Source organism: Accipiter gentilis, chromosome 9 (genome assembly GCF_929443795.1).
Source record: "Accipiter gentilis chromosome 9, bAccGen1.1, whole genome shotgun sequence".
In the NCBI taxonomy this organism is placed as follows: domain Eukaryota; kingdom Metazoa; phylum Chordata; class Aves; order Accipitriformes; family Accipitridae; genus Astur; species Astur gentilis.
The window spans coordinates 26,166,246-26,193,065 of NC_064888.1; the positions used below are offsets into that span (position 1 = coordinate 26,166,246).

The 26,820-nt window shown below is 34.3% G+C and overlaps 1 protein-coding gene across 3 annotated transcripts in view; it reads left to right on the forward strand.

Annotated features, from left to right (window-relative positions):
* IDE (insulin degrading enzyme) overlaps positions 1–26,820 on the forward strand; it is a 74,507-nt gene that overhangs the window by 12,088 nt on the left and 35,599 nt on the right. For all 3 annotated transcript variants that reach the window (XM_049810429.1, XM_049810428.1, XM_049810427.1), the window contains exons 3-12: positions 1,079–1,286; positions 2,060–2,229; positions 5,460–5,582; positions 9,189–9,301; positions 9,728–9,890; positions 10,289–10,381; positions 10,915–11,006; positions 12,667–12,747; positions 15,626–15,729; positions 25,998–26,100. In XM_049810429.1, the coding sequence (XP_049666386.1) occupies positions 1,079–1,286; positions 2,060–2,229; positions 5,460–5,582; positions 9,189–9,301; positions 9,728–9,890; positions 10,289–10,381; positions 10,915–11,006; positions 12,667–12,747; positions 15,626–15,729; positions 25,998–26,100 (1,250 nt within the window). The remainder of the gene's footprint in view (positions 1–1,078; positions 1,287–2,059; positions 2,230–5,459; positions 5,583–9,188; positions 9,302–9,727; positions 9,891–10,288; positions 10,382–10,914; positions 11,007–12,666; positions 12,748–15,625; positions 15,730–25,997; positions 26,101–26,820) is intronic.

The window sequence follows — 26,820 nt, forward strand, 5'->3', positions numbered from 1 at the left end:
TTTCATGTTAAGTTGTTGATGTCTAGAGGTGAGAAAATGCTGTAGTGCTGGAGGAGTTGGAGAGGCATTCCCTAACTCCAATGATGCTTAAGTGTCCTAACAGAAATACTGGAAATAGAAGGGGAAGGTGGTTACTTTGACTCTTTGGAATAATGGAAACCTTTTCTTATATCTGAGGTATTTCTTAAGCTTGTGTAGTTTCTCAGTTGTTTGGAAAGTATGACGCACGTATATGTTACCTAAGCATCCTTACTCATTACCTAAGCATCCTCTTGCCATGTTTGTAGTTGGGAGCTCTTGCTGCTATTGGTGTTAGGACAGAAGTAGTAGAGTAACTTTGAAAACTTCTGGCCTTTTTTTATTATGGAGATGGCTGTCACAAATCATTATCTAGTTCAGAGGATCCCAAATGTGTTTTTGTTAGGTACTATGACAGTAATAGCCAGTCATCCAGTTCCTGCACATGTACTGGAGGAGATGTATCTGTTGCTTTCATCTCTACTCTGCCATTGCGCATTGTTGCACACTCCAAAGCAGGACTGCTAGACTCAAACTTCCATGTTTCTGGCTTCCATTCTTGCACATAATTATTGTCTTTTAATCTTTATGCCTTCACACCTCCTAGCTGGCCATCAATAGCTGCTTGTGTTCAGGCAATTACAGGTTATCGCTCGTCCTATAAACCACAGGATAAATACCTCCTTAATTGTGGTTGGCAATTGCTGCCTTTTAACACAGTGCAGTTATTAAAGTCAAGGTATAGAAGTCGGAACATTGTGATCTGCTGGGTCTTTACAGATTATGAGTCATGGTATTGAATTGAAAAATTGTCTCTATAAGGCAACGCAGGCTGATCTGGAGAGGCAATTTGAGACACTAATTGGTTCAGTTACTCACTCTAATTTATTTTTTTTTAAGATTTGGTTTAGTTGATGATAGCTGCAGAAGTGTCTACTTGCATCTACAGAATTTATATAATTGCCAGAAGGAAACATACTGTAATATAAAGCACTTTAAAAGACTTAACATTTTAGTATTACTTTTTATGAATGGTTATATGAAATTTTTCTTCCTGCAGGATCCTTGTCTGATCCCCCCAACATTGCTGGGCTTAGTCATTTTTGTGAGCATATGCTGTTCCTGGGAACCAAGAAATATCCAAAAGAGAATGAGTATAGCCAATTTCTTAGTGAGCATGCTGGGAGCTCAAATGCTTTCACGAGTGGAGAACATACCAACTATTACTTTGATGTGTCACATGAACATCTAGAAGGTGCACTAGACAGGTAAACACATTTTTTTTTATATTTCATTTTTTGTTATATAAGTGCTATTTGCAATTGTGTAAAAGTTCTTTTTATAATCATTATGATATTAAAGAAAGAGTTGAGAGCATTATCTTTTGTTAAAAATGATACCAGCTATTTTTCAGTTCAAAAGTTTTGCTCAGATTTTTTCAGCTAGCAGAGTTCTTAACTGAGGCAGAATTGTTGCAGTTCAAAAGTTGTGTTTACACTGAATATTTTTGGAAAGGTGGGGCACAGAATATGATCATGAACTTATGCATTATGCAAATACTCTGATTGTATAATGAAATACTATGCTTCCCATAGGATCCTTATTTCACTGATAGCAAAAGAAAGATGAAGTCTAGAAATATATTAGGATGCCTTTAGTAAAAGGAACTCACTGAAATCTCTGCCTTTTGTGGGAGGGGACAGAAATTGAAAGGTGTGTAGTCAGTGAGGTAAAAAGTGGATTTTCCCTTTGGATTTTCCCTGGATGTCTGACGAGACTGATTAGAAATTCTGAGTGTATGAATTATGATGCAAGGTCCTTGATCCTTGTAGTACCTTATACGATGAATATGTTATCTGTGTTTATAGATAAAGAAATTGAGAAATACAGTGAATCAGTGTCAAAACTGTTACAGAATTTATAAGTTCTGCATTAAAAAAATAATAATATTCAGCTGTTTTCAGGAGGTACCAAGCTTCATACTTTTCTGTTACCATTTATGTATAGTACTCTTGACTTGAATTAAAATTTTTCTGTTTAGATTTGCCCAGTTTTTCCTGTGTCCTTTGTTTGATGAAAGCTGCAAAGACAGGGAAGTGAATGCTGTTGATTCTGAGCATGAGAAGAATCTGATGAATGATGCCTGGAGGTTGTTTCAGTTGGAGAAGGCTACTGGAAACCCCAATCATCCCTTCAGTAAATTTGGAACAGGTTTGTCAGAATATAATTATCCATCCATTTGAGTTGTGTAACATACATAGCATTATTGTTTATATAAAATTGTTGAAGACAGATTGAAACAATTCCCTTTTTTTCCTCTCCATACATGTTTATCATGGTGCTTTATCATATTTTCCACATCATAGCCCAAACAGAGCTAGACAAAAACATAGGAAACAGAGTGGTCCAAGACTTGCAGTACAGTGATGAAGCATCCTTTATGATTCTGATAATTACTGCAGTGAATGCTGTTTTCCAATTACTGGATTTGTCATAATTTGGTCCTGTTAAGTCTTTGTGCATAACAAAGTGAATGAACTGTGTTTGTTTAGCCACATGCTCTTTTTGCTAACTAGTATTGCATTAGGACTAGATGACAGTGACTAGGTCAAATCAGAAAGATCAGCAGAGTAAGAATATAAAAACAAAATCTTAAGCATAAAACACAACAGTAGTAGCTGGACAGATAAAATGGTTTTGGAGAAATCCCAATCTTACGGCTGTAGTTTTTTTTCAGGCTTTATTATTCACAGAATGCTTCGTAACAATTTAAACACCCCAAAACCTCAATTTAAAAAGCATTAAAGTAAGATACCATAGTTGTGGTGAAAAACACAAATGTTTGATGCTTTGGCAGAAGTTTAAATGTTTTTTTTCATAGAAGTTATTTTCTACATGAATTTATTTTTGAAACTGTTAAAGTAACAGGGCTATTAATTCATGCACTGCACTGTTTAATCTTTGAGCATGAATGTGTTTTGTGGCTGGGTCAGTTTGCTGGATGAATAGTTGATGCAAATATTTGGTGCAGTAGGATGATAGGAGGGCAGGTAATGGGCTTTAAGGACTGGTTTCTTCCTCTGTCTCAAGAAAGAAAAGAATATTTTTGCACCTGTTGATGGAGGGCATAGTTGAGGGGCTGGTAGCCAGCTGCTGCAAGAGCATGTATTGCTCTGTTCACTAATAAAGAGAGGCTGTCTGAAACACGAAAACTATAACCGCATTCTTCAAACAGGTAAATTTGAAAATAAAGTCTTGGGAACTACATATTGATAAGCAGGCAAGCATCCAAATTACATTCTGTAATCTCTGCTATTGAAGAGATCATTTATTTTTTACGTAGCACTCAGAAAACATAAGCAGAAGTTGCAGACATAGTTTTCTACAATTTAAGAAGGTTTTATAGCTGACACGTGAAAAGTTTTCATGGGGAGAATACCCGAAATGTGCTCAAATTCAATAGCAATAGCCATACTCACCTGTTCTTAGATTAGGCTCTGATTCTGAGATTAAATTATAGCCCATAGCCTTCCTGTAGATCTGATTTTGCAGAAGTAAAGCCCAGCTTTGATGTTTTTTATTTACCCAAAGAGATTACAACAGTAATATCGTTTTCATGACAATTGCAGTTGGCATCCTTCTTATTGTTTCCTTTTGACCAGCTGAGATGATGTTAGTCTAGCAGAACACAGGAATGACTCCATTTGATGCTTCAGGTCACTCCCTGTTGCTGTGCAGCCTGTTTTGCCAGGAAGCCTTCTGTTACTCTTTGTCTGTCCAGAGAAACAAATGCACCTTAATCTTGCAGTTTTCTTGTTAGGATGTGCATTTTGTCCCCAGATACCCTTCACCCATCTTTCTGAATGAATGCCTATGATGGTAATTCTTCTCCATCAGTACCCTCAGTAGTGTCAAGTACTTTCCCAGGCACTTCTGCACTGTCTAGTGTCCATTTTCCTACATCTACAAGGTGTCTTCTGATTGTTGCCTCTTAAATGTACTTCAGTACTGTAACAGCGCAGTTAATGAGCTAAAGCTTTATGTTATGTTATTTTATTTTATTTTAACCTGTGTATTGATTCTGTGGGAATAAACACAGTGGGGTATCTAAAACGTCTGCATTTCATTTGTCTGCTGATGGTAACGAATATAGACAAAATCTTTTAAACATAATAACCTAATTATCTTTTTTGGGTGTCATTAAGAATCCTTGCTTTTACTCACATGCGAACTTTGAAAATTAAAGCAATATATTGCTTCAGGCAGCCTCTCTATGATGTTGACTGTTGCAGTTGTAATTAGACTTGCATCTAATCACCAAACATCTGGACAATACGCTTGTCTTATGTATCTAACTTTACCTCATTGATTTGTATTAACTTGTATCTGTGATTGTAGGATTTATGCACTGGGCATATATGCATAGCAGGCATGCTCTCCTCTCCCAGTCTTTTCTCTCTTGGTGTTTTTCTGATAAACACATAAGTCAGCTTTTCTGCTACATTTTATTGCCTTATTTTTCCTTCTCATCCCTTGTTCTCCTCTGTACCTGGTCTGACTGTGGCTTGACAGAGCTACTGATCTCAAAGTTAATAGATAGAGTATTAGTTTGCAGTTCTGCTCTGTAGATTCTGTTGACCATTTTGTGTGTCCACGTACTAATGGGAAGTGGAATTGATTAAAATCCAGTGCGCTCTTTGTAGACTAATTTTGCTGTTGTTTCAAGGTCTTACCTTTACCAAACAGGAGTTCTGATTTGACTATAAATGCGGAGTATGTCTTTAGAGTAAATTACTGACAGCTTGATGTTGATGTAAAGATTGCACTAATACAGGAGGATAACTTAATGGAGAAAGTTTGGTATCTTCTGCTTATGGGCTTTTTCAGGGAGAGTTGTAGTTCTCTTCCTCTCTAGTCCTGTTCCTCTATTGCAGCTACAGCGCAGCTGTTTGTGAAGCAGAAGCTGAACAGTCGCAATTTACAAATCATGTTTGTAAACTAGTAATTATTTATTTCATTTAATAGTCTATAATTTGCGGCACACAATGCCACAGAGAATTTCACACAGTGGTTCCTATGACAGGAGTGTGTATATGGGAGTAAAACCTACTCCAGATGTACTAAAGGAAAACCTTTTCCTCCTTCTGAATTAGAGTCTGGGCTTACTTGCATTGCTTTGAAATAACCCATTCAAATAAAAAAGATTAATTTAGAAGACTAAAACATCTTCAGGTCTTTAGGAACATGCAGATTGAGAGTGGAAGTATTTATTGTCTCTGATAAGCTGAGACAGTATTGATCCAGTTACTTATTATGGATTGTAATTATTTTTAAAATTACTGTCCATCTGGAGGAAAGCAGATTTATTAATTTATATTTTTCTTCTTGATTTCTAAATTCATAAACATAAAATATTGTTAACTTTTTTTTTAATATTACAGGAAACAAACTCACTCTGGAAACCAGACCAACCAAAGAAGGAATAGATGTAAGACAAGAACTATTGAAGTTCCATTCTACTTATTACTCATCAAATTTAATGGCTATTTGTGTCTTAGGAAGAGGTGAGTTTTGTTCTGTTGGTTGAGTAAGACTCTACATGTATTTATGTTTGAAGAAAATGAAGTGTATGCAAGTGTCTGAAAATCTACAGAAAGGAAAAAAGTAAAACTTGTACAGACTGACCAAATATAATTTTAAGTTTAGTGAAGTCTCCAAAGCAACTTGCAATGTATACTATGTGTTTATAAGCTTACAATAGAAAAAATAAGCTGAAAATTTTAAATCTATTATTAAGTTACCAGTTGTTGTCATTGTATATTTGTCTTATGAAGACTGACACCTGTCTGGTTTCAGGTTGGGAGGGCTTTTGATACTGTTTTCATGTTTTAGACTTACACTTCCACTACAAAAATTTCTGTATTATCAAAGGATAAACCTAACCTAACATTTAGATAAAAAGGCTTTACTTCAGTGTCCTTCTGAATTAACTTAACAGACATTCCAGCTGCTTAAAATCTTTCACAATCAAGATGATATTTTACATAGGTTTGCTAAAAGCTTAATAACAGTGTGTTCAAAACTGTTTGCTTTTGGAAAATATGCTGGCAGACAGTTATTTGTATGGTGTTTTCCAATAATGCTGCAATGGTGAGTATGAATGGAATAAAATTCATTAGCAAAGTGAAATCTTCCTTTATAACTATTGGTTTACAGGATGCTGAGTATGAAGCTGATTAACAAAACGTACCTTTTTAATTTCAATCATAGCATATTTGAGCATGAATTGTTTTTTCTTGTAGATTTTTAAAGTGGGCAAACACAGTGAGGATTATGCTTCTTAACTGAATCCAAATTTTGTGCATACACTTACTACTGGATCAGTTCCAGGCTCCCTAATTCCTTTCAATTCAATTTATTATTATATGTCACCTGCTGTAACATCACCTATTGATTAGACTATGGTGAAAGTTTTTTTGTTTTTGTTTTTTTTCACCATTGCAAGCTGAATGTTAAAATGTATTAGATTTTTTTTTTTATTGTCTTAAAGGTGGGGTATCATATGTGTTACTAGTAGGTGTGTAGGCAATACCACTAGGGCTTAATGTATGTCATGTGTGAAAATGCCTTGTTTATTCTCCTTGTAGCAGTGGAAACTTTCTGCAAGTAAACAATGTAATAGTGATGAAGACAACTTGTAAATATTTTTCAATATTGTAAATTTATTTTTATTGCTATTTGAAAGAGGTGCTTCCCCCTTCTCAGTTTTGTTTTCTTCTCTTTATTTTACCTGAGGAAAAAAAATTCCTTTATTATCTTTGAAAATATTTATTTATTAATTGAAGGTAAATAGATATTAATCAGAGTTTAAAACAATTGAATTGAAATTCTCTTCCTCATTTAACAGCTCTGTTTTCAAGGTTTCCAGGCATCTTTTTTTCTTTAACTAGTTCTTTACTGGACAGGCAATATTCCAGGACAGACGAGATCTGCATTTCAAATATCAATAAAATGTAGAAAATACTTAAAATCTGTTACCTTTCAAACATTTTTGCAATTTGCACGTATGTATTTTTTTTACTACAAAATACAAAAATTATTCTTGTTAAAATCCTGAATTTAGGTGGTTTCACTAGTCATTTTCCACAGTTGAATTCTTTCAGTGTGAGTTGCCCTTATAAATAGTTCAATATTTAGAAAAATTAGGAGCCTTTGAAACATTGATCTTTGGGATTTTTCCTTTCAATCTTATAAAATAAATAAATTTTTGAAAGGTAACTCTCAGGCTTTTTGTTAGTCTGTTTGTATACAAAATGCTGTACAAGTACCCTTATTTGTCATATATAGGTAGTTGTCACTGTAATAGTGAGGTGCTATTTGGACAAAAGTTGCATCTCATTTTCCTTGAAAAGGGTCATACCTTTTCTCACTCTGTTATTTGTTCAGGCAGGAAAATTATGCAATTGCTTTTCAGAAGGCTTTATATTAATGACTGATTTGGCTATTTGAGGGCTTGCCTCTAGCATCAAATTTGAAAAATTACAAGTTCCACATTCTTCCTGATTTTTTTTAATTTGTTTTCAGGGAGCTCTGCCCGTAAAAAGCAAACTGCAGAAAACAAACCTTGTTAGCATTATTCCATAAATTCCTTGCTGAAATACCTTGCTACAAATGTAGCAGTACTACTAATTAATGCATAAACAAATAGTTACAAATTCTATGACATAAAAATATGTTGAGTTGCACACTGCAAGTCCCCCATGATCTCCCTGCTCTTGTGCATTCTGAAATAAATGGATGTCTAAAGCTATGTGCAGCCTAGTAAGTCTCTGATTTTCCAACCGCTTTATGTATGCAATGTAAAACAAAAATATATGTTACTAAAAAGCGGTGAGGGAATCAGAATATAATTTCTCTAGTAAATAGTAATAAATATTCAAAAGTTTGCTAAAATAATAAATTAATTTTTTTATCTAATCAAAAGCAAAATTCACTGAGTAATCATAGAACAGTTTTAGTGCAGCAGTTCACATGTAGACTTTTTAACAGAAACTTTTTCAGTAAGAATCACCCTGGCAACTGGAAATTTGTCCGCAAGAAAATCCTTACTGTAGTTGTAAAGCTTAAATGAATGTGTATTTTGCTGATGTGAATAAAAGGTAGTGGTCTTTAATAAAATTACATGCAGTTCACAAAATTGTAGTATACAGTGACCCATCTTGGTTTGCATTTTTTTTTTTTCTTCCCCTGCATGATTTTCTCAGTGTAGTGTAGGAGCATGCATATGTTGGGCAGGAAAGATTCCACTTTCTAAATCTAACTGGGATTGTTTTGACTAACGATGTGATTGCTTTTTGAAATCTTTCAAGGATTAAGGTTGTACTTTGAGACATCCAAGAAATGCCCATTTTTTTCTTCAACATCCACCCTTGAAAGGCACGTGCTAAAAAACTTGATGGATGAGTCTTTCTTATTCTTACTTTGAGATGTGCTCCAAAATGCCTTTCTTTAAGCAGATAGGTATTTTGAAGGCAGTATTTCAACATAACAATATAGGTCAATTTAGGTGAATTCACGCACAACATCAAATTCTTTCCTCAAATGGTCTTCCTCTTGTTTTTGAAGAGTACTAGAATCATGGACTGAAACTAGAATGGATGTAAAAGTAGAAGTGCTTAAACAGGTCACAGACATGTGTGAAATTTTGGGGCGCTGAGGACAGATGACCCTGGCTCACAGTTTATGTGAAGTACTGGAGGTGAGCTGAGGCTGAAGAAAATCCGAGTTTTGGCAAAGATGCTTTCGCTCTGGAAAATTTGCAGCTGTAATGTCCCTTAAGCTTTTTGTGGAATGTTTATTTTTGTAAATGTTCAATATCTGATGTGTCTTTTCTTCAGTTCCAGCTTAGATGCATCAGTAAAATTTAAAGATGTTTTTTCTACTTACAGGATTTATTTTGATCATGGTTGAAGCCTTCCTCTAATAAGCATGATGCTTATAGTTCAAAACTTAAGTGTTAATATAGATTTCCTTTTTGAAGTTAATAATCATTGTACAATTAAAACTACTTTTCTGTGTAATTCATGTGTCCCCCAAAGAATAAGCAAAATCCAAATTTGCCAGAATCTTCAGATAATGATTAAGTTTTTCTAATTTTTTTTTTATTCTAGAATCCTTAGATGAGCTGACTTGCTTAGTGGTAAAGTTATTTTCAGAAGTAGAGAATAAAAATGTCCCTATACCAGAGTTTCCTGAACATCCTTTCCAAGAAGAACATCTCCGGGTATGTATAGAGATACATCTTCCATTAGGAGTGTATACCTTAAATGATATTTTTTATGTCTCAGTAATACATTGTGCACTTCACTACTTCTGTATTAGTGTCCCTGTCAAGTTCCATATTTCTTTCTTAATTTTCCACCCACCTTTCCATGCCGAGTATAGCATAGTTTTATATAGTTTATATTAAAGGTTGTATATTTGATTGCAGCTGTAAGCAATGGAGAGATAATTAATTCTCTTTTTGTGTGCATCATGAATGGCTAAACTGTTGTTCGAAGTTTTACATACCTTTACTTTCGAGATTTTGTTGATATATTTGTAATAAAATGTGTGTGTGTGAGGGGAACATGATATGTGCTCCTGAGATGAATAAAATAATGAGAGTTCCCTTTTGTTTATGGATCTCCTTGTTTATTTTCACCCTCAGCAACTTTACAAAGTGGTGCCCATTAAGGACATTAGAAATCTTTATGTCACATTTCCTATACCAGATCTTCAGAAGTATTATAAATCAAACCCTGGCCATTACCTTGGTCATCTGATTGGGCATGAAGGCCCGGGGAGTCTTTTATCAGAGCTTAAAGCCAAAGGTAAGTCCTCTGAAGGTAAAGAATTAAAAAGTAATTTGTTACACAATTTTTTAAAGCTTAGCTACGTTTCACTTAAAATTGACATCTGTATGTTAAATTTAAAGCCCCCAAACATTTGAGTAATTTGAGTTGTAAGTAATTTTGTGCTTTATTTTTGTTTCTGTGGTGGGGAAAGATAAATAAATAGCAGGCACTCTGACGACTGAAGCTATTATTTCTTGCACTCCCCTTTATCTACGCCTGTTTAGAGAATTATATGAACTTTGACATGATGATCTTGTCTCTATTCTGTCACTGACTTAGATACTGCTGTCAGGTCCCTCAAATGTCTGGAAAACTAGGTAGCATAAATTGTTACAGATTTGTTTATGTAATATATTTTCTTTTTTATTTTATAGGATGGGTAAATACTCTTGTTGGAGGACAGAAGGAGGGTGCTAGAGGTTTCATGTTTTTCATCATTAATGTGGATTTGACAGAGGAGGGACTTTGTAAGTGAAGTACTATGTCTGCATTCCATGTTATTCCTGATCTGATGGGTTTGTGTTTGTGTCCAAGGAGACTAATTGTGAAAGCCAATTTATTTTAATTAACTGACTATTCTTATGTGTTTAGATCCTCTCAGTATGCTAACACACTTCATCTAACATAAAAAAAAAATCTTATTTGAGGTTATGTTAAAGCATTTCATTAAATATTTTAAAGTAAATTTCTTTATAAAGAAAGCTGTTAATACCTTTTTGTGCTACTTAATCATACTATTTACACCTGAGTTAGATTATATTATAAATCAATATGTTAACATAAGACATGTTCAGTGCAGTTCTCAGAATTAGCTGGGGATTTACACACTTATCTTAAACATGTTTTTCTCAGACATGAATTTAACTTTGCCAGTAGGATTGCCAATATCTTGATGTATCAGGGAGTAATTAAAAATAAAACCTAACATATTTGTGTTCATCAGAATTTGTTCTTTGTGCAGAACTGAGTGAGTTACTAAGCAAGTATTTTTTCTTTCCAGTGCACGTTGAAGATATTATTTTGCACATGTTTCAATATATTCAAAAACTACGTACCGAAGGACCTCAAGAATGGGTTTTCCAAGAGTGTAAGGTACAGTGATTGATACATGACATGTGGTGATTGTATTTTTACAAATTTTTGGATTATAAGTAGAAACAGATTCCTTGGCTGTGGAAATAGCCTTTAATAATCGCATGGTAATTAAGTTTTTTAATTTTAGATGTGCAACATGACACAAATGACAAGTACATTCGGAATATATTGTCTTAATGTAGATGTGAAATGCGCTTATAGAACTGTGAGCTGACATTTTATGATAACATCATGGAGGTGAAGGAAGAAGTATCTTACTCTGTCTGCAAGGATTTTGCATAACCTTCCTTAGTCTTCACTGGAGGTGGAGTGGGGGGGAAGCATTTGCTGTGAGGGGTAACACTGAATTGGAAATTGCAATGGCTGTTTTTCTACCCCTCTCTTCTTTCATGTGTCAAATTGTATAGTTGAGATTGTAAAGGCAGTAGGACATTTAATCTGCTGTTTCTTGTGTCTCCTTTTGGAGAGGTGAACTAAAACTTTTCATGGAGTACTTTGGCTGTACGCTTCAGCCTTTGCTGAACTGTTCATGCTTCTTCTAAGTCTGTATGGTTCTGTGTGCACAGAGCAAAAATGTAAAGTATCCCATTAGAATTAAATAGTACTGCACTTCTCAATGACTGTGAAATAAAACCAGTTTTGTTTATATATATATGTGTATATATATATATATATAGTGTCTAGCTGGTTCACTACAAATACTTTGGTAAAGATTTCGTGTTCCATCTCGTCTTTATTTGGTGAAAACTGTTGTTGAGTTTCTTCTGTCTAAGAGTAGAAATTCTGCAGATGCGTTAACTTTGTTTCTTGCATTTTGACATCGTATACCTGTAAAAGAAGTCTCTTTACCCTCTGCTAAAAGTCCAAATGGAATTATTTTACTGTCATTGTAAGCAAACACAAGATTTGAAAGAGGTAGTTCCATCCTCCCATCTCATCCTTGTGTCGTTCCCTTGCTCCTCTTGTATCAGTCCCGGCATTCCTGAGGCTGTGAGGTGAAGTCAGAAGAGCTGGCAAACTAGTTTGAAAATAATCTTTTTTTGAGTTTATTTTCAGCTGAATTGTTGAATTAACCAGACTCTCTGCATGGTTTCACAGAAGGATGGATGGTGCTTTTCATTGGCTTTATAGTCTTAGATCTCTTTTAATTCACCCTTGCAATTGTATTCTAAGAATGATGTGTTCTACTTCTGAGGCTAAGACGGCATAAAGAAAAACACTTTTTCTGTCTCTAAAATTACCTTTTGGCTTCCTGAACAAAAGCAACAAACAAGGAAGAGGAAAAGGCTTCAGTTCATTAACATACAATGAAGATTGTACTGGAACACTATGCATTGGTTGTATCAAAGTTAGTCTGTTTACAGATTATCAGGAAGTTTAAATATATGAGCCATGGGCCAGATTTCTTACTACAAATAGGACTTAACAAGACTTGTATAACACTTCACATTGTGAGACTATCCGAAATGGCTTGTGAGTTTTGTGCAGCTTGAATATTAATGAAAACTTTTGTGTTAGGTACCTAACTAATGTAAAATGGATACAACAAAACTCCTTCCTTTTCTTAGGTTATAAAAAGGAAATAAGTAGCCAATAATTATTCTTAAAATATGTATGCTAATGTATGCTTTTCAACCCTTCCTACATTGTTTCTTAGGATCTAAATGCTGTGGCATTCAGATTTAAAGATAAAGAACGACCACGAGGTTACACGTCAAAGCTTGGAGGAATGTTGCATGTAAGTGTCTGTGTGTGGTTGGTTGTTTGGTTTGTTTGGTTTTTTTACAGTATAGTAATAATTACGCAATGTGTTTGATTATACTCTTAATAAATACAGGTATTTGCAAAGGTCCTTTGCACTTCTTGAGCTTAGGAAGCTAATATCACGCTGCATAGATCTTAGTTTTGGCAGTCAGTAAGTCACATTTCCTTCACTCTCTACCATTTTATACTTCTATACTTGCTAGAACTGATTTTACAGTAACTGGAGTTGCTATTTGATCTGTTTCAGTGTTTCTTAAGACATATGTACCTTGTCATTCTGTGTCTCCCTGATAGCTACATGTTCTCTAGGGAAATATTAGAGAAATAATATTTTATCACAAATACAAGCACTATGTTTCTAAATGCTTCCATAGCTAACAATGTTAAAATACTGCAGTAAGCAGAAATGTTCATATTAAGATAGCAAATCAGAAATGTTTGACTCTACTAATGTGATTACATATTGGTACTGAAAGAATTATCATGTAGCTTATACTTAGTCTTTATGCTGCAGTTTCCACATATTGCACTAAAGGAAAATTTAGGTGTTTTTTTTGTCTAGTGAAAGTTATGCAACTTTTATACGTTGCAGCCATTCTCCATTGGACACCTAATGTCTACATCTATTCAGAGGCATTTTTGGTTTCTTTGCAGGAATTCCTGTTAATACTCCTACACCTTTAATTTGTAAAGTCTAAAATAATTTTTTTCAATTTTAGAATTGTCTTTCTGTTACTAAAAAGCATTAGACCTAACTGAAAACATTTAAATGGATATTTAAAGGCGCTCCTATTTGGGATGCTGTCTCTTGCTTTTGTTCTGTCAAATGCATAAAATCTCTAACAAATGGACCTCTGACTTCTGAGTGGTCTGTATTTGTTGGATCATTCCCAATAACAATTGCTGTTTCCAAAAAATCAGGCCAGGAAGCTGCCGAGAGTGTTCCAAAGAGCAGGGTATTGATTTAGGACTACTTTTTTTTTTTTTCCTCACTGCTTTTCTTTTGCTGTGCTTTGCAGTGTGAATGGTAATTCTGATTCTGCTGTTAGTTGCTTAAACACTAATCGTAAACTAACTTTTCTAGTTCTTTTTATTGCCTCTGAGTCATACTAAGTTTATGCTTTGAATTAACCAATCTAGAACTGTTGTTTGGTGATTTCGTATGCTTACGAATACTAGCTGTTTTTCATAACTTGAAGAAGAACCTGTGTATAAGTTAGCATGAGTAAATGTAATGTCATAAATTACTATGTGTTTATCAAAAGGATTTAAACATTTTTATTCAACAAAACAGCAGTTCGTCTTTAAAGCATATTTGTGCTGGTCTAAGGAGTCAGCACTAAGGTCCTGCTGTCAAATTATATTTCATATTTGTCATGTGTAGGCTTGATGTTTTCCAGGTAGTTGTTCCTTGGTTTGCAGTGTCCTTCTTCTTTTGTTTTGTTTTGTCTCCTTAATTGTATCATTTTTTAAATTTCATTTTAATCTGATTGTTTTATTTAAATTGTTTTATTCTGTTTTATTTTAGTTACATTATGCTCAGACCTTGCTGAAAAGTAATCATAGAATAACAAGATGGTTGAGGTTGGACTGGACCTCTTGTCTAACCCTCCTGCTCAAGCACTAACAAAATAACCAGATAAATTTTATTTTCAGTTCCAGTTGGTGGGCTAACTATGGCCTGTGTTTGCAAAGGAAATGAAGTATAGACTTTTGGTCACTAAATCTGTATTGCCTTGGTAATTTCAGATTAGAAGTGCATAGATTACTTAAAATCTCCCCTTCAAGTTGCTTAGTCTGCTTAGCCATTTATGCAAAATGTAGTTAAATGAGCATTCTTCAGTGTACAGTGAATCTTTTGGACAAGACCTTTCAAATTCTGGGTCTTCAGCATTCACATTTGAATTTTTTGTAACACAGGTTTGGTTCATTGTCCTTGGTCTCCCCCCCTTTCTCTTTTCCAAAATCCTTTGTGTGGGTTACTCTATGTTCTGGAATTCATTCCACTGTAGTTTTTTGTATAATGTATGTAATTCAGAAAGCCATTTTATAATATTCTGGTCAAAAACAGTACACCTGTATGGCAAACTGCAAGTACTTGCTGCTTAGGTCACCTGATATTTTTTCCTTGGTAAACAGATGTTAATCAACAAAGTTTTCCTGTCAACTGCACTAAGAATTTTCAAAGGAGTTTTAACTGTTTTTTCTTCTTAAATTGCTATGTACCTTAAGAGATTTTCAGTTTGATCCTAAATAAAAAATGTTAGAATTAAAATTGTGGAAGTTTGTATTATACTTTTAGATAATTGAAATATACTTTCCTTTAAATTACTGTAAATAAGAATTGAATTCTTAGAGAATGCTAAAAAACTTAGTGGGTTTTTTAGGTTGTTTGTGGTTTTGTTTGGGGTTTTTTTTTGCTTTGTTATGTTTTGTTTTTCCCAAATACACTCTGGTGAGTGCTTGGTGTTCTTTTATCTTGAAACATTTCCTCCAGGGGTCAGCATTTACCGTGTTATTTTTACTTTAGTTATTTCAAAGCAGGATTTAAAGGAGGGTGAGTTTTTATACTGAGACATAAAATATTTCAAGATAAAAGAATGATAATATGCAGTATATAAAATTGCTTAATACAGGAGAAATATGATTGCATAGTTAGAGTACTACTCCATCTTGTTTAGTTTTAAGAGAAAGATTTTAGGACATCTATGCATTTCTAATTTGAAATTACCAAGGTAATACAGATTTAGTGACCAGAAGTATACACTTTTATTTCCTATACAAAACAGTATTTTTTTCTTGCTTAGCTTTTGTTTAATTCACCTACATGTTTCTGGGGCTTTGTTTTTTAGTATTATCCTATAGAAGAAGTATTGGCTGCTGAATATTTACTTGAAGAATTCAGGCCTGATTTAATTGAGATGGTACTGGATAAATTGAGACCAGAAAATGTTCGGTAAGTTAAACTGCAATAACTTGTATTTTAACACAAACATTGTAAGAAAGCAGATGAACTAATGGAAATAAAAATTCTTAGATGTCTCTTACAGCTCCAAAGTAAACATCACTGAAAAAGAGCTAGTTGTTCTATGTGTTACTGTCTCTGTCCCCATTGAAAATAAGAACTCTTAAGTACATGCAACTCTTTCAGACAGAAACATCCTTTTAGTCCTCTTTATGCAGGGTGTCTTCCTCAGACTGAAATAGTTTTTAGGAAGCTACTGACTCAGAATAGCTCAACTGTTGCTGAGAAAAAGCCTAGTAAAATTATCCTGCCTCACTAAATTCTGGGGACATTTTATATGGAATGCTCTAATATTTATAATTTGGAGCTAGTTCTGGAAATCTGTTAAGAGGATGGCTTTTATCTGCTGAATATATTTTATTTTCCCTGTGGAGAGCTACAAAACTTTGTGCAGATTAGCAGACCCTCTGAAAAATATCAATTTATGTGGGTAGAAATAGCTGTGTCTTTAGCTGCTAAAATCTCTCAGACTTCCAGAGCATCTTTTTGATATGAGTGTGACCATACTGCACATGCTTTCTTTGCAGAGTGAGCATGCTGTAGTACAAATTTTGGGGCTCAGTAATTGGTCAGAAGAGATGTTGAAAGGAAAAGGGGAAGCCTCTCTCCTGTGCTTTTGAGGATCTTCTCTTGTCACCCATGCAGGGTAGAAAAGAAAGGCTGAAAGAACAAATGTACCCCATGTCTATTTGAATATCTAGTGTGACCAGGAGAAGGGAAATAACACTTTGCTGAGATGATGATTTACAAGTGAAGAAATCTGGAAGCTGTTGAGAAGAAAATGAGGGCAGGTGAAAAAAGAGCATATTAATTGAGGAGGAGGAAGGGCTGGGCAAATGGTTAAGGAAAGGAGGAAGAGCCTGGGGCAAGAGAGCTGGCAAAGGACATCAATGGGGGTAATTTAAGCGGGGATATTGGCAGCTATGGGGAACTGGTATGTCAGTCAAGGATGGATAGAGTGGCTGGCTAGTGGAACAGCTGGGGATGGTTAAGTGCAGATTGGACAAAAAAAAATGAGAGGGGGATAGGAGTTGGGACTTATAGGCAGAGTGGAGGTAAGAGAGCAAGTCTAGAAGAAAAGATTGTCAGGCTTAGCAAGGATATTCAGCTGAGAGTCTTGAATCTTGGAAACAGGGCAAACAGAAGAGGCAAAGAGGTCCAAGACAAGGAGCATGAATGAGGTAGGACAGCGGCAGAACTGATGAGACCAAACCTGGAGGAACTGAGCAGAAAAGCCTGTGCAGACTAAGTGCAGCGTAGTCTACAAAGGGCAAAGAAACTAAAGTTTACCAAGTCTTGCTTTTCTTCTTGTTTGTTTTTGCTTTCTGGAGATGTATGTTTTTTTCCCTTCCCCCTGCCCCCTCCCCCCCAACTTCTGTTTCAGTTCTTACAGAATAGAAATGTTGTGGAATTACATGATAAGATGTCAGTACCATGTATTGCTCTGCCTAACCTACCAATGTAGTTGGAAGGTGTGTAATGAAAGTAACAGGAATCTGCAGAAAGAGGAAAGTAGAGGTTCAAGGTTAAGACTGTTCAATGCTGCCCAGGAGAACTGAGTATCTTTGCTTTGTCACAAGCTTCCTAAATGGCACAAGACAAGCTCCTAAAACAAACTTTTCATAGCAAGCCAGTAATTACTCATTCCTTTTTATTTTCTTGAGTATGCCTAAAATCTTAAGGCCTAACTAGACGGATTGTTGTGCACCTGAATCCACAAACAACTCAACAGAAGCTTTGCTTTTAATGTATGAGGTACTATACAATGCAAAGAATTAAAAAAAAAAAGTCTTAAAGTGACTATCTAAAATGAATGGGTACTGTATAACTTTGTGGATCTCTATTTGCCTCGGCTTCCTATCTCTGAAAATAATGTCTCTTGGGATATTTTAAAAATATGAAATTAGTTCCTGTAACACTGATGTTGCAGAAGAGGCATTTTAGTAATTCTATTTATTTGGAGAAAGAGGTGAATATTGGAAAGAGAAGTTGAGTCATGCTTTGAGCAAAACATAAAATATTGAATAACTGTTTCTGTGCACTGAAAAGGGCAGAGGTTCAGTAGGACAATATGTAAATTTGTATGTATATATTTATATGTATGTATAATGTGGTACAATCTTAGTTACTAGAAGGTTGAATGGGCAACAGTTATACTAGCACTTTGGAGCCTGAATTGTCTTTTTTTTTTTTTTTCCAATTTGGTTCTTTTAATAAATCTTTTGTGTATATTGTAACAAATTACAGTATTAAATTAGTGGTGTAGATATGTTATTAAAATGTATGAAAACACAGAAACAAGCTCTTCCTTGGGATTCTGTATATCAGTCTTACTGTATTTGAACACTTGTTTATCAGTGTTTTGGTAGCCACATATGTAATATAAAAAATAATGATTTTAGGGGTGGGGTGTCTGTTTCTGAATATGATCCACACTGAAATTTTCAGACACTGTTGGATATAGAAGGCCAGCGAAGCATGTATTCATATATTTCTAGTGTTTATATTTCTAGTGTTTATATATTTCAGCCTTCTGAAATTACTGTGATTTACTTAAAAGTTTGGGCATGAATCTTCACTCTGCTTGTATGACAAAATCTGTCTTGTATATTCATTTAGTTTAAGATGCATGTTACTTTATTTTCAAAAGATGGTACATTTCAAATAATTATTGGATAAAGTAGGATAAAATTGGATTATGAACTGTATTTGCAAATGTCATGGGGTTCTGATGTTTCTAGGGGTATACAAGTAATGATAAAATAAATGGAGCTGCCTATGTCAGTGACAGTAGTTGCCATAGTAATTAATGCCCTTTAAAGAAGGGCCTATATCTTTGTGTGTGGGTGTGCATCTATGTGTAATGTGTGTGAGATATTGTAACTGAAGCTTGAATATTTCAAGAGATCATATTTTGAAAAACAATACTTTAAAGAAAATTTCCAGTTTCTCTTTCCTATTGTATTAAATAATTCTATTTTGAATGTATTTTCCTGTTGATCTACCACCCAATTTCTTGGAAATTTTATACAAGAGCTTACCTTTAACATAAAGACTGTTTTTAGTAATTAAAAGAGAATATATAATTACTACTTATCTGAAGAAAGCTTAACCATATTCCACATGAATTTGAACTTTTAACTGGTTTTAGAATTGCTTACAAGCAATAGGTAAACCATTTTTTAATACTGATTTAGTAAACAAGCTACAGGTGCTTAATCAGATCTGATGTTTATTATAGCTTCGTGTAGCTTTAAAATGTGGCTCTTAACATTGCAAGAAAATGGTCAATATTATCTTAGGAAGGATACCTTTCACGGTGTAAATTGAGTCTTTATTATTAGAGAACTTCCAAAGCATCCACTTGCTTAAATTTTCAAAAATTGCTAGAGGAAGTTAATATATGTAAATACATTCATAGACTATTTCAGCTTATCAGATGCTGCTGGGTGCCACAGATCACTCATCAGTTTCCTGTGTTACTCCTGTTGGCTATGCCAACCTTTTCACACTCCCTTCCAGGTGACAATACTTCAGCATAAAATAGCCATAATTAACCTTGTTCAAAAGGTATTAGTGTGAGAAAGGAAAGTGTAGAGAATACAGATAGAGGGAGAAAATTCAAGTCTATAGAATGTGGTCAGAAGCACAGGAATAGGGGTGACAATTTTTAGAAGAATTTAGAATGCTATGTGGTGTGCTTCGTTCAAATGTGTAGTAAACAGCCATTTCACAATGTGTTTTTATTTTAATTAATATAAGCCCGTATTTGCACTTGCAGTTGCAATTCTGCATTCCTCTTTGTCCTCAGTTAAAAAAAAGTGGGGGAGGGGTGTCAATAAAAGAGCAAGATAAGCAAGAATCTTATTAGAGAGAGGAAAAAGTAATCAGAGAGGGATGGTCATTTAGTAACTTCTGTGCGTGTGGTTCTTCCTGTAATCTTGGACTTTAAATATCTTGGGTCTCACCCAACTTTCTTCTAGCTTGTTGTTACTGTGCTTGCTTTTTGGATGCTGGAAGAAATATGTTGCATTTAATCTTCCTTCAGGACTAACTACGTTGCCTTTTTGCTTTACCTAGCTTAAGAAATAGATTATAATGATAATATAATTTTAAGCATTTGAACAAAAAAAAGCTAACTATTGGGAGATAAAGGGACTTTCAAAACTGGAATATACCTGTGTTTATGGCCTCTTCAGTTAAAGAAATTATATATTCTTTTTGTTGCAGAGATTTTAGTAGGGCTTAAAGATAGTAAATACAAGAAGGTTAGTTCTCTGAGGCTTAAATACCCACAGCTGTGCCTACAGCTGGTCTGTTAAGGCTTGAATACAAATATGTACAAATTAGAGAGTGACCAAAGACTGATTAAATGCAGTTCTAACAGCGGAATTCGTCAAAGCACTGATGTTCTAACATGGATCGAATGAGGCCTGCAGGAGGCATACTTTGAGTTTGAATGGTATATGGTCAGAGTAATGATAAATGTATTGGTTATTATGTGTAGACTAAAACCATGCTAGTGTTTGCTTTTGCCATAGCAACTATACATTCACATTTTAGTTCTTCTTATGTTCAGACTATTTTTCTTCTCCAAAACTATAACTTATAAAAAGAAACACAAAACATCAAACCAAATTTAAGATTATCTAAATGATAACATTTTTTTCAGTGTAGACTTAAAAGTTAATAGTTTGCTTCTATGTAGCTTCTATGATAATATTGCAAGCTGATTTTTCACAGGTGTAAAAGTCTGAGTCCTGTCAATTTTAGCGGGAATTACATGGTTTTATTCAGGGCATCAGGTGTTTAAAGATCTGAGCTAATTAGACTATTTTCATGTGATTGAAACAAAATATTAACTTGTATATAGTACTATATTCCTTTTAGACACATTTTAAGCACTTATCTTTTCAAATTAAAAGTAGAATGAAATGAATGAGGAATTTTTTCACCCTTTTCTTAACTAAGATACTTCAAAGTATAGTAAAATATAACAAGGAATATAATTTTATAGTATCTTTTATTTTAAATTGCTAGCAAGATAAAATATCTTGTGCGGGGGGGGGCATTTAGTTAAATTTCACTAGAAGTGATTTCATGGTATGTTACAAAGATTTGAGAAAGCTACTGTGGATTTGCATTTTTAGCGGGCTCTCTTGAAAGAATTGAGTTGAGATTATAGATGTTAATAAAAGGGTCCCCTTTGTGTTTTAGTCTTTTATATTACACCTGTATCTATATGCATATAGTAAACTATCAATCCAGTAGCTCGTTTCCTTCTTTTGTGTTTCCTTGAGCAAATTGTATACACTAATAAAAAACTGTGGACGTTTGCTTTTAAATGTCTGTAAGTGTTCTGGTTATCTGCCATTTACTGATATTTACGTTCATGTTTACCTTTCTGTTCTCCCTTTTTATGAAAGAATTAGTATGTGCCACATCATCCTAACTTTGCCTGTTGGTTTTTTTTTTCCTGTGTGTTTGTTTTGTTTGTTTGTTTTATGCCTTGCATAAATTATGTCTTGCAATGGTTTAGTCTCCATTGATTTTAATTTTTCCTTTGTATCGTGGTTTTATTTATCATTTCCTTTCCATAACCCTATTGGAATTCACCTACTCTAAGGACTTCTCTTGACATATCTATATTGGGGTAGCTGCATTCACAGTTAGAGACTACAGTTCAACGTCTTTGTTAAAAGTTTAGCTTTTTGACTGTTATTTTCTTAACAAACTATGTTTTTTAAAAAGTATGGAAAAATATCCATACTCACAGATGGTAGCAAGTATCCATATGTGCTTCTATTCGACTGAACCATAACAGGAAGTTTTCATATTCTCCTCCCGCCCCCGCATACTACTTGTTGCAGTTAGTGGCTTAGTTTCCCTAAGAGAGAAACCTTTTTAAGATGTAAGTATCATTTTTACTTTCTCAAACTGCATTGGGTTTTGTCTGCCATCTGTGAAGATAAGGGAATAGACTTGGCATGTGTTGCTATCTTAGCTGAAAAATGTAATTTTCCCATCATTTCCAATACAATTTTTTCCCCCTCATCATCTGCAGAATAAATGCTCTTATTAAAGTTTAAGAAGTTAGTGACTCATCAGATTAAGCAACTAAAGAACATTTTCCACTGGATAGTAAATGGACTTGTTTCTTCTCTTCATATGTGAAGTGCAGCACTAGTACTATCCTAGCAGGAAGAAAAATAAAATGAATGCCAAAAATGTTGATACAGAAATTTCGAAGGGCTGGTATTTTACAGATACTTAACAAACAGTTATTTCAATGCAGTCAGTGATCCTCATCCCTGATGATAAACATGTTACAAATATGGAATGTATGTGTTTGTTAATTGCATTGTATCTGAGTAAAGATTTTGAAAATCACAATTTGTTCACTTATTTCTTCCCACAAACCATTGTGTTTGTAGAAACTTAGTTTTATTGAATGCTAACAAATAACTTGTGTTTCTGGAGAATGATTAGTATGCTGCACCCCAGCAACATCTCTCTGCACATTTTATTCTGTTTCCTAGTGAGATCTGTGTGGAAGTGGCTTTGAGTAGCCTATATTGTCTTGCATCAGTTTTACTGATTGTTTTGGGGGGATGTTATAAAAAAATCTAGGCTTTTGCTGGTTTTGTCTCAGTCATGTTATTTTATGCATTTGAGTAAGACACGTGTAATTTTTTCCATTATTTGACAATATCATTATTTGGAAGACAAAGTTTAAATTAGTTCCTAAAAAAAGCAGTCATTCCTTTTAAAGTATAAATTCTTTTTTTCAGCAGCAAATTTGCTTTGACATGTCTGTTTACTAATATCACAAATACTGTGGTCTAATTACTTTTTCACCCTTAGAAGCTTGAGTTTTATTACATAAATCTGGAATATAGTAGTTGATAAATCTTTCCTGGAAGTCCATTCTTTTTAAAGCACGCATTCTTTTCCCAAGTAACACTCTTCTGTGGATCTGTCACTTGTAGCTTTATTTTAGATTTCAGGAGAGTGAAAAAGAAGATGGTATCTAGTAAATAAGTATCACATTATAAAAATTGTGCTTCTTCTGAAAATTGACCATGACTGAGGACTACAACAGTTTGCATGTACAAGAGTGTACATATAGAAGTAAATTGCATTTATAGTTTCAGCTGTGTTCCATGTTCATGAATGGCTTGGAAGCCTAATTGCACTGGTTGAGTTTAAATATGTTATAAGCAGGTCCTATTAAAGATTGCCTGATTGCCTGTCTTGCTTTTCCAGTGCATTTCAATGCTGTCTTAAACCATGTGGATGTTCATAGTGCTATATAGCACAACACAGAAATGAAAAGGAAAAGTAACATTACATAATTGGTAACTTTAAAGGTCCATCATGATACATTTAAATAACTGCATAGCATTGTATTTCTGTCTGTGGTGCTGCTTTTCCCCTATGCTTTTCCTGTCCTGGTGTTCATTACTGTAGGTGCCTGTATCTTAGTTTAGGTTGTAAGTCTCAGGCAGATGAAGTGCCTTTTGGCTTGTTTCATGTGGTTGTGGGAATGTTTCTGAGAGCTCAAAATTGAAGTTATCATTCTAGTAGTGATTTGGGGTATAGGGAGGGCAGGAGGATCCCTTGAAGCAGAACTGCTTGAAGAATTGCAATGCAGATTTCCACAATTTCATTTTCTATATGTTGAGCAGACAATTATTTTTAGCTCTTTAATTTTAGTATGTTCCTACAGCAAATGTTTGGGTGCTTGGATTGTCACTACTGCTTGAGCACTGGTATGTTGGAGAAGGGTAGAAGGAGGGAATGTTAAGTAACAGACACCTGTGTATTATATCATAAAACACCTTTGTCTTGCTCCTCAGACTGCATGATTATTGGAATTTTATCAGGATAATCTTGTAGCTCAAGACTCTTTTTTTTTGTTGTTTTTATTTTTTTATTTAATGGATGGAAAGGCCTGGTAGGTTGCTCTGAAATTCTAATAGGCTTTATGTTTTTATAGTCTCTTAGCAACTTCATCTGCACACGATGGAGCTTTTGCTCACCAGCTGTCCAAGATAAAATGCAAAACATAATAGAAAATTTCTATGGCTCATTTTAATGTAAACAACAATCTCTCTAATAGATTTCACCTTCTTGACCGAGCTAGTGTCTGCTGTGTTGCAAGAACGAATATTCTCTAGGATTAAAGTGCTTAGTTCTTTGCTGAATATTTATTTAGTATTGTTCCTTTTGTATTAAAAATGAAACAGATCTAACATGTAAACAGGTATGAAACCATTTTATATGAAGTCACAATAAAAATGTTAACCATTTCTATTGCCATTTACAATGAGAGATGACATAATGTATCTCTTAAAGATGAATATTCTCATTCTAGTTTGGATATTGCATAACTTCTGCAGATGAGCGGGGGTTGTTTGTATGTGTATGTGTGTTCATGCTAATTGTGTGGTGCTTTAAAAGGTGGGGAGTAAAAATTTCTCCCTTCCTCAGCCCAGGAAATCTGCATCCCTGAAACATGAGATTTGATTGCCCCTCTTTAGTGTGTATGATTTAAAATATTGTCTTGAAATTAGACAGTCTGTTGTGCAAGTCCTACTTCAGTTTTTGAATCTATTGCTAGAGATTGTCTTTAAAGTTCCATGTGACTGAGATGTACTTGTCATTTACTTAAATGCATCTAATGCTAGCTATTTACCCCACTGTTCTGCTACTCGAATTGCAATGCACAGATTTTATTAATAATTTGAAAATCCTCATAGTAGTGGAATCTGGAACTAAATACAGCAGAATCCTGTTTTCTTCAACTCTACTTGGATCATTTAGTCATTTACAATGTGTAAACATTAGATGACGAAGGATGAGGACATAGGCATTTACAATATTGATAGTCCACATATTTAAACTTTTCAATGTATTGCAGAATTCATCCCAAGGGTATTCTCCACTAACATATTTGTAAAGTAAAATACTATAGTTTAAGGCACATCCATATGCCTGTTTGATTTATGCCCCATTTTGCCATGCACATTAGAAATAAACAACAGAATGTTCCTGGCCTGAAGATATTGTGATTAAAAAAAGAACACTTACAATGCATATATTTTGATGTTTTAATGTGCATTTTAGCCATCTGCACAAGATTTGACAAAGTTTGCTACTGTGCTATTCAGCATCTACAGATTGCTACATATACGTAGGAGGTAATTGTGCTACCTTTTTTGACCATTTCAGAATTCTTATAAACATCTATTTACTCTTAAAGCTAGCTACTTATTTCCATTGAATAGTCTTTTTGTGTTGTAGGTTGATAAAAAGAATTAAAGGAGTTTTCTTGATACCTATTATGAAGACTGTGAAAAAATACTGATAAGTTTGTAATTTTCTTTATTCTGGATTTCCTTTTATTTAGGTGTATTCTTTAGTTCAAGTGTGTCTGGATGATGCTTTTAGTCATATGGTTTAGTTTTAGGTAGTCCTGTGAAAAGCAGGGAATTGAACTCATGTGATCCTTACGGGCTCCTTCCAACTTGAGGTATTCTATGATTCGGGTTTCAAACTGAGTATAATTCTGTTGTACTGACTGTAAAATACGTTAATCTTCCTGCTTTTGTTCCCTTCCCCTCAAAAAAACAAACCAAAACAAAAAAAAGGGGGGGGGGGGGGGAAACAGGTATCAATCTGAAATGAGAATGATACAAAATGAAGAAACCCTCTTACTATCAGCTTATGAATACAAGAGTGAAACTGCAATGACGCAATCTGAAACGCTAGGTCTGGCATAAAATTTCTATAGTCAGTATTTTCACATATCCGTATGTTGATATAGGTGGTATGAAAAATGTTGTCACTTCATTAATGTTGTAGATCTCAAGGACTTCTTTCTGTGCTTTCTGGAACAAGGACAAAGGCTGAAAAATAGAAATTGCGTGCAACAATAATTGTGTGTAAGTCTAGGTTGTAACACTTCAGAAAAACAGTAAAATTAAATTATGCTGATAACCTGATTTCATGGTTAACTTTAGTGTGTAGTTCAGTATACGAATACCTGCTGTCCAAATGTGCTCAGTAATTGTCCAGGCACCATTTTCAGAAATAAATGCATTCTAGTGATGGAACAGAAATAGTACTCTGAATAATTTCTCACAGTCTTTTCTCAGACACATTCATGCCAAAGTGCTTTGTCTCTTTGTTTTCAGAGTTGCAATAGTTTCCAAGTCTTTTGAAGGAAAAACTGATCGAACAGAAGACTGGTATGGAACACAGTACAAACAAGAAGCAATTTCCGATGAAGTTATTAAGGTATGTTAAAACTTTTAATATATTCTAATATCTGCAAGTGAAAGACAGTGGTAAATTCTTTATCATAGCTTTCCATTTAGTTGAAGGGAGAACTTTAAATCTGCTGCTCTACATAGCATGAAAATTGTACAATGAGTCTGTTTAATGTTATGAGAAGTAAGGATCTTGCGTTAGTCTTTAGATTTCAAATATTTATTACATAGGACAGATGTTTTAATGGTTTTAAACCATGTTAAATACAGGGAATGTTATACCATTTTTGTTGTAAAAGATCCATAATAGGCAGTGGTTACTTAAAAATGTAAGCATAAACTTTTTAAAACTTAAAAGTCTCTATTAAATGTTAATGAATTAATCTGTTCTTAGGAATGGAATCTTTTTATAACTGCGATATCTAACTGTGTTTCTGAAATTGATTTTTGCAACTTACAAAATAAGTATATTTTTCCAATTAAATGAGCCTCTAAAAATCAGAAGTCCAACAAAGGACGTGGGCACATCCTTATTGAAACTTGTTATTGATCTATTCTTTTGAGATGGGTGTAAAATACACCCTAGAGCTAAACTGGACCTGCCGAGCGTGCTTTGACCAGACGTTGCATAGGACCACTTAACTTCCTTTAGGTTGTCCATACCTATGTTCTTGATTAGAATTCTTGCTTATGTATTTCGTTTAATACCTCAATTAGAGTTCACAGTAGCAGAAAAGGTGAGACATAG